Source organism: Panulirus ornatus, chromosome 57 (assembly GCF_036320965.1).
Source record: "Panulirus ornatus isolate Po-2019 chromosome 57, ASM3632096v1, whole genome shotgun sequence".
Classification (NCBI taxonomy): domain Eukaryota; kingdom Metazoa; phylum Arthropoda; class Malacostraca; order Decapoda; family Palinuridae; genus Panulirus; species Panulirus ornatus.
Window position 1 is genome coordinate 12,341,924 of NC_092280.1, and position 6,969 is coordinate 12,348,892.

Sequence of the window (6,969 nt, forward strand, 5' to 3'; positions counted from 1 at the left end):
TTAGAAGCAGTGAAAAGTTTTTATCGAGGATGTAAGGCATGTGTACGAGTAGGAAGACAGGGAAGTGATTGGTTCTCAGTGAGTGTCGGTTTGCAGCAGGGGTGTGTGATGTCTCCAAGGCTGTTCAATTTATTTATGGATGGGGTTGTTAGAGTGGTGAATGCAAGACTTTTGGAGAGGGAGGCAGTCTGCTAGGGATGAGAGGGCTTGGAAAGCAAGTCAGTTGTTGTTCGCTGGTGATACAGCGCTGGTGGCTGATTCGAGTGAGAAACTGCAGAAGCTGGTGACTGAGTTTGGTAAAGTGTATGAAAGAAGAAAGCTGAGAGTAAATGTGAATAAGAGCAAGGCAATTAGGTTCAGTAGGGTTGTGGGACAAGTTAATTGGGAGGTAAGTCTGAATGGAGAAAAATTGGAGGAAGTAAAGTTTTTCAGACATCTGGGAGTGGATTTAGCAGCGGATGTAACTTTGGAAGCAGAAGTGAATCACAGGGTGGGGGGTGGGGGAAGGTTCTGGGAGCGTTGAAGAATGTGCGAAAGGCGAGAACGTTATCTCGGAGAGCAAAAATGGGTATGTTTGAAGGAATAGTGGTTCCAACAATATTATATGGTTGCGAGGCGTGGCTATAGATTGGGTTGTGCGGAGGAGGGGTGGATGTGTTGGAGATGATATGTTTGAGGACGATATGTGGTGTGAGGTGGTTTGATCGAGTAAGTAATGAAAGGGTACGAGAGATGTGGTAATAAAAAGAGTGTGATTGCGAGAGCAGAAGGTGTATTGAAATGGGTTGGTCACATGTAGAGAATGAGTGAGGAAAGATTGACAAAGAGAATACATGTGTCAGAGGTGGAGGGAAAGAAGAGAAGTGGGAGACCAAATTGGAAGTGGAATGTGGAGTGAAAAAGATTTTGAGCGATCGGGGCCTGAATATACAGGTGGGTGAAAGGCGTGCAAGGAATAGAATGGATTGGAACGATGTGGTATACCGGGGTCGACGTGCTGTCAATAGATTGAACCAGGACATGTGAAGCGTCTGGGGTAAACCATGGAAAGTTTGGTGAGGCCTGGATATGGAAAGGGAGCTGTGGATTAGGTGCATTACACATGACAATGAGAGACTGAGTGTGAACGTATGTGGCCTTTGTTGTCCTTTCCTAGTGCTACCTCGCGCGCTCGAGGGGAGAGAGGGGTGCCATTTCATGTGTGGCGGGGTGGCGACGAAATGGATGAAGGCAGCAAGTATGAATATATACATGTGTATATATGTATATGTCCGTGTATGTATATATATGTATACGTTGAAATGTCTATGTGCGTGTGTGGGCGTGCATGTATATACATGTCTATGTGGGTGGGCTGGGCCATTCTTTCGTCTGTTTCCTTGCGGTTCCTCGCTAACGCGGGAGACAGCGACAAAGTAAAATGAATACATAATATATATATATATATATATATATATATATATATATATATATATATATATATATATATATATATATATATATATAGGCAGATATAGGGTGTTTTGGTCGAGGTGGTGTGCAAAGTGAGAGGGTTAGGGAAAATGATTTGGTAAATAGAGAAGAGGTAGTAAAAGCTTTAAGGAAGATGAAAGCCGGTAAAGCAGCAGGTTTGGATGGTATTGCAGTGGAATTTATTAAAAAAGGGGGTGACTGTATTGTTGACTGGTTGGTAAGGCTATTTAATGTATGTATGATTCATGGTGAGGTGCCTGAGGATTGGCGAAATGCTTGCATAGTGCCATTGTACAAAGGCAAAGGGGATAAGAGTGAGTGCTCAAATTACAGAGGTATAAGTTTGTTGAGTATTCCTGGTAAATTATATGGGAGGGTGTTGATTGAGAGGGTGAAGGCGTGTACAGAGCATCAGATTGGGGAAGAGCAGTGTGGTTTCAGAAATGGTAAAGGACGTGTGGATCAGGTGTTTGCTTTGAAGAATGTATGTGAGAAATACTTAAGAAAACAAATGGATTTGTATGTAGCATTTATGGATCTGGAGAAGGCATATGATAGAGTTGATAGAGATGCTCTGTGGAAGGTTTTAAGAATATATGGTGTGGGAGGAAAGTTGTTAGAAGCAGTGAAAAGTTTTTATGGAGGATGTAAGGCATGTGTACGTGTAGGAAGAGAGGAAAGTGATTGGTTCTCAGTGAATGTAGGTTTGCGGCAGGGGTGTCTGATGTCTCCATGGTTGTTTAATTTGTTTATGGATGGGGTTGTTAGGGAGGTAAACGCAAGAGTTTTGGAAAGAGGGGCAAGTATGAAGGCTGTTGGGGATGAGAGAGCTTGGGAAGTGAGTCAGTTGTTGTTCGCTGATGATACAGCGCTGGTGGCTGATTCATGTAAGAAACTGCAGAAGCTGGTGACTGAGTTTGGTAAAGTGTGTGAAAGAAGAAAGTTAAGAGTAAATGTGAATAAGAGCAAGGTTATTAGGTACAGTAGGGTTGAGGGTCAAGTCAATTGAGAGGTAAGTTTGAATGGAGAAAAACTGGAGGAAGTAAAGTGTTTTAGATATCTGGGAGTGGATCTGGCAGCGGATTGAACCATGGAAGCGGAAGTGAATCATAGGGTGGGGGAGGGGGCGAAAATTCTGGGAGCCTTGAAGAATGCTTGGAAGTCGAGAACATTATCTCGGAAAGCAAAAATGGTTATGTTTGAAGGAATAGTGGTTCCAACAATGTTGTATGGTTGCGAGGCGTGGGCTATGGATAGAGTTGTGCGCAGGAGGGTGGATGTGCTGGAAATGAGATGTTTAAGGACAATATGTGGTGTGAGGTGGTTTGATCGAGTAAGTAATGTAAGGGTGAGAGAGATGTGTGGAAATAAAAAGAGTGTGGTTGAGAGAGCAGAAGAGGGTGTTTTGAAATGGTTTGGTTACATGGAGAGAATGAGTGGGGAAAGATTGACCAAGAGGATATATGTGTCAGAGGTGGAGGGAACGAGGAGAAGTGGGAGACCAAATTGGAGGTGGAAAGATGGAGTGAAAAAGATTTTGAGTGATCGGGGCCTAAACATGCAGGAGGGTGAAAGGCGTGCAAGGAATAGAGTGAATTGGAACGATGTGGTATACCGGGGTCGACGTGCTGTCGATGGATTGAACCAGGGCATGTGAAGCGTCTGGGGTAAACCATGGAAAGTGTGTGGGGCCTGGATGTGGAAAGGCAGCTGTGGTTTCGGTGCATTATTACATGACAGCTAGAGACTGAGTGTGAATGAATGGGGCCTTTGTTGTCTTTTCCTACCGCTACCTCGGACACATGAGGGGGGAGGGGGTTGTTATTCCATGTGTGGCGGGGTGGCGATGGGAACAAATAAAGGCAAGCAGTATGAATTATGTACATGTGTATATATGTATATGTGTGTGTGTATATATATGTGTACATTGAGATGTATAGGTATGTATATTTGCGTGTGTGGACCTGTATGTATATACATGTGTATGTGGGTGGGTTGGGCCATTCTTTCGTCTGTTTCCTTGCGCTACCTCGCTAACGCGGGAGACAGCGACAAAGCAAAATAAATAAATAAATAAATAAATAATATATATATATATATATATATATATATATATATATATATATATATATATATATATATATATACATATATATATATATATATATATATATATATATATATATATATATATATATATATATATATATATATAATCAAAAAAGGGGGTGACTGTGTAGTTGACTAGTTGGTAAGGTTATTTAATGTATGTATGACTCATGGTGAGGTGCCTGAGGATTGGCGGAAGGCTTGCATAGTGCCATTGTACAAAGGCAAAGGGGATAAAGGTGAGTGCTCAAATTACAGAGGTATAAGTTTGTTGAGTATCCCTGGGAAATTATATGGGAGGGTACTGATTGAGAGGGTGGAGGCATGTACAGAGCATCAGACTGAGGAGGAGCAGTGTGGTTTCAGAAGTGGTAGAGGATGTGTGGATCAGGTGTTTGCTTTGAAGACTGTGAAAAATACTTAGAAAAGCAAATGGATTTGTATGTAGCATTTATGGATCTGGAGAAGGCATATGATAAGAGTTGATAGGGATGCTCTGTGGAAGGTATTAAGAATATATGGATGGGAGGCAAGTTGTTAGAAGCAGTGAAAAGTTTTTATCGAGGATGTAAGGCATGTGAACGAGTAGGAAGAGAGGAAAGTGACTGGTTCTCAGTGAATGTTGGTTTGCGGCAGGGGTGCGTGATGTCTCCATGGTTGTTTAATTTGTTTACGGATGGGATTGTTAGGGAGTTGAGTGCAAGAGTTATGGACAGAGGGGTAAGTATGCAGTCTGTTGTAGATGAGCGAGCTTGGGAAGCGAGTCAGTTGTTGTTCGCTGATGATACAGCGCTGGTGGCTGATTCAGGTGAGAAACTGCAGAAGCTGGTGACTGAGTTTGGTAAAGTGTGTGAAAGAAGAAAGCTGAGAGTAAATGTGAATAAGAGCAAGGTTATTAGGTACATTAGGGTTGATGGACAAGTCCATTGGGAGGTAAGTTTGAATGGAGAAAGACTGGAGGAAGTGAAGTGTTTTAGATATCTGGGAGTGGATTTGGCAGCGGATGGAACCATGGAAACGGAAGTGAGTCGTAGGGTTGGGGAGTGGGCGAAAGTTCTGGGAGCGCTGAAAAATGTGTGGAAGGCGAGAAAGGTATCTCGGGAAGCAAAAATGGGTATGTTTGAAGGAATAGTGGTTCCGATAGAGCTGTGCGGAGGAGGGTGGATGTGCTGGAAATGAGATGTTTGAGTACAATATGTGGTGTGAGGTGGTTTGATCGAGTAAGTAATAAAAGGGTAAGATAGATGTGTGGTAATAAAAAGAGTGTGGTTGAGAGAGCAGAAGAGGATGTTTTGAAATTGTTTGGTCAAATGGAGAGAACGAGTGGGGAAAAAATTGAGAAAGAGGATATACTTGTCAGAGGTGGAGGGAACGAGAAGTGGGAGACCAAATTGGAGGTGGAAAGATGGAGTGAAAAAGATTTTGAGTGATCGGGGCCTGAACATCCAAGAGGGTGAAAGGCGTGCAAGGAATAGAGTGAATTGGAACGATGTGGTATACCGGGGTCGACGTGCTGTCAATGGATTGAACCAGGGCATGTGAAGCATCTGGGGTAAACCATGGAAAGTTTTGTGGGGCCTAGATGTGGAAAGGGAGCTGTGGTTTCGGTGCATTATACATGACAGCTAGAGACAGTGTGAACGAATGTGGCCTTTGTTGTCTTTCCCTAGTTCTACCTCGCGCACATGCGGGGGGGAGGGGGTTGTCATTTCAATGTCTGGCGGGGTGGCGACGGGAATGAATAAGGGTAGACAGTATGAATTATGTGCATGGGTATATATGTATATGTCTGTGTGTATATATATGTATACATTGAGATGTATAGGTATATATATGTGCGTGTGTGGACGTGTATGTATATACATGTGCATGTGGGTGGGTTGGGCCATTCTTTCGTCTGTTTCCTTGCGCTACCTCGCTAACGCGGGAGACAGCGACAAAGTATAATAAATAAATATATAATAAATAATGTGTGTGTGTGTGTGTGTGTGTGTGTGTGTGTGTGTGTATGAATGTACATGTATATATTTTTTCTAATTACAATATATTTCTAAGATACAATATTTTAATTTGTATTAAGAGGGCTGAATCGCCTTAGAAGCTCCACAGCGTGGCATATAAGCCTAAATCCTATAATCCAAACCAATCATCCGCTACGTCTGAAGTCCGATATACCCTGTGCGGTCACCACATGACACTGTCGCCTCCATTGGATCGGGTGCTAAATGGTTCATCTCCTTCGACGTTAAAATGGGATACTTCCTGATCACTGTCGCACAAAACGACCAGGATACGGCATGTTTTATAACACATTGGGGCCGCTATAAGTTCAAACGTGCAGTCATGGAGCTGGTTTCGACCGGCGACGAGCACAACAGACGTGGCTGGCGACCAGACCCTCCGAGATATCCACATACCATCAAGATTGTGGACGACGTTCTAGCCTTCGACATGGTGTACAAACACCACCTCGCTCACATCATCAACATTGCGCAACGTTGCGATCGATATGGCATCACGCTAAACTCTGAGAAGTTCACGTTCGGTGAAAACAAAGTCGAGTTCTGCGGCTATTTCATTTCCTCTTCTTGATACACCATCGACGCACGGAAGGTAAGGGCGATCGTGGACTTTCCAAGGCCACAAAATCATCACACATCTTCGATCGTTCATGGGCCTCACCAATCAGTTAGGCGGATTCTCTTCTGTGATACCGGACGCTGCACAACCTCCCATCTCCTAGGACCCAAGAACGAGTGCTGCTGGTCGTCGCATCATGAGGAGGCATTGGGAAAGGTTAAACACTATCTCGTATCCTGATACGTCCTTGCATTCTTCGATCCCTCGTTGCTCACGATGCTGCAGGCGGATGCGTCGAGAATGCATGGATTCGGATTCGTCCTTCTTCAGATACACGAGAAATTTTGGAAACTAGTTCAGTACTGATCCAGATTCATAACTGATACGGAGTCGCGATATGTAGTTATCGAGCTGGAGATGGCCGCCGTTCTCTGGGTTATAAGGAAATGAGGGTCATACCTGACAGATTTACCTTATTCTGACCTGGAAGTTGATCACCGCCACTTGATTCCCATCCTCAACAGCAAGCTACTCGGCGAGATAGAGAACCCTACACTGCAGCGCATGAGGGAAAAGTTTTGCGGACACTTCTTCACCGCACGCTGGCAAAAGGGCTCTTCTCATTGCGCTCCTGATGCGGTGTCACGCGCGATCAGGATGATGCGGCAGATAACGATGCAATGAATCTTCTTCACGCGGCCGTGTTTCCGCTCTCCACACTGTCGGTGAAGAGGGCAATCGTCTAGCGCCTCTCAAGGACCAAACCTTAGAGAAGGTTCGTGCCGCCGCGCAACATGACGCTCAATA

At 44.1% G+C, this 6,969-nt stretch overlaps 1 protein-coding gene across 1 annotated transcript; it reads left to right on the forward strand.

Annotated features, from left to right (window-relative positions):
* The first annotated feature begins 5,832 nt into the window (after positions 1 to 5,832).
* LOC139766178 (uncharacterized) lies at positions 5,833 to 6,174 on the forward strand. The gene has a single exon (XM_071694449.1). The coding sequence runs from the start codon at positions 5,833 to 5,835 to the stop codon at positions 6,172 to 6,174; it is 342 nt and encodes a 113-aa protein (XP_071550550.1).
* The last annotated feature ends 795 nt before the right edge of the window (positions 6,175 to 6,969 follow it).

What these genes read in the sequence shown, in the direction of transcription:
- LOC139766178 (XM_071694449.1), top strand. Translation starts at nt 5,833, where the DNA reads ATGGGATACTTCCTGATCACTGTCGCACAAAACGACCAGGATACGGCA.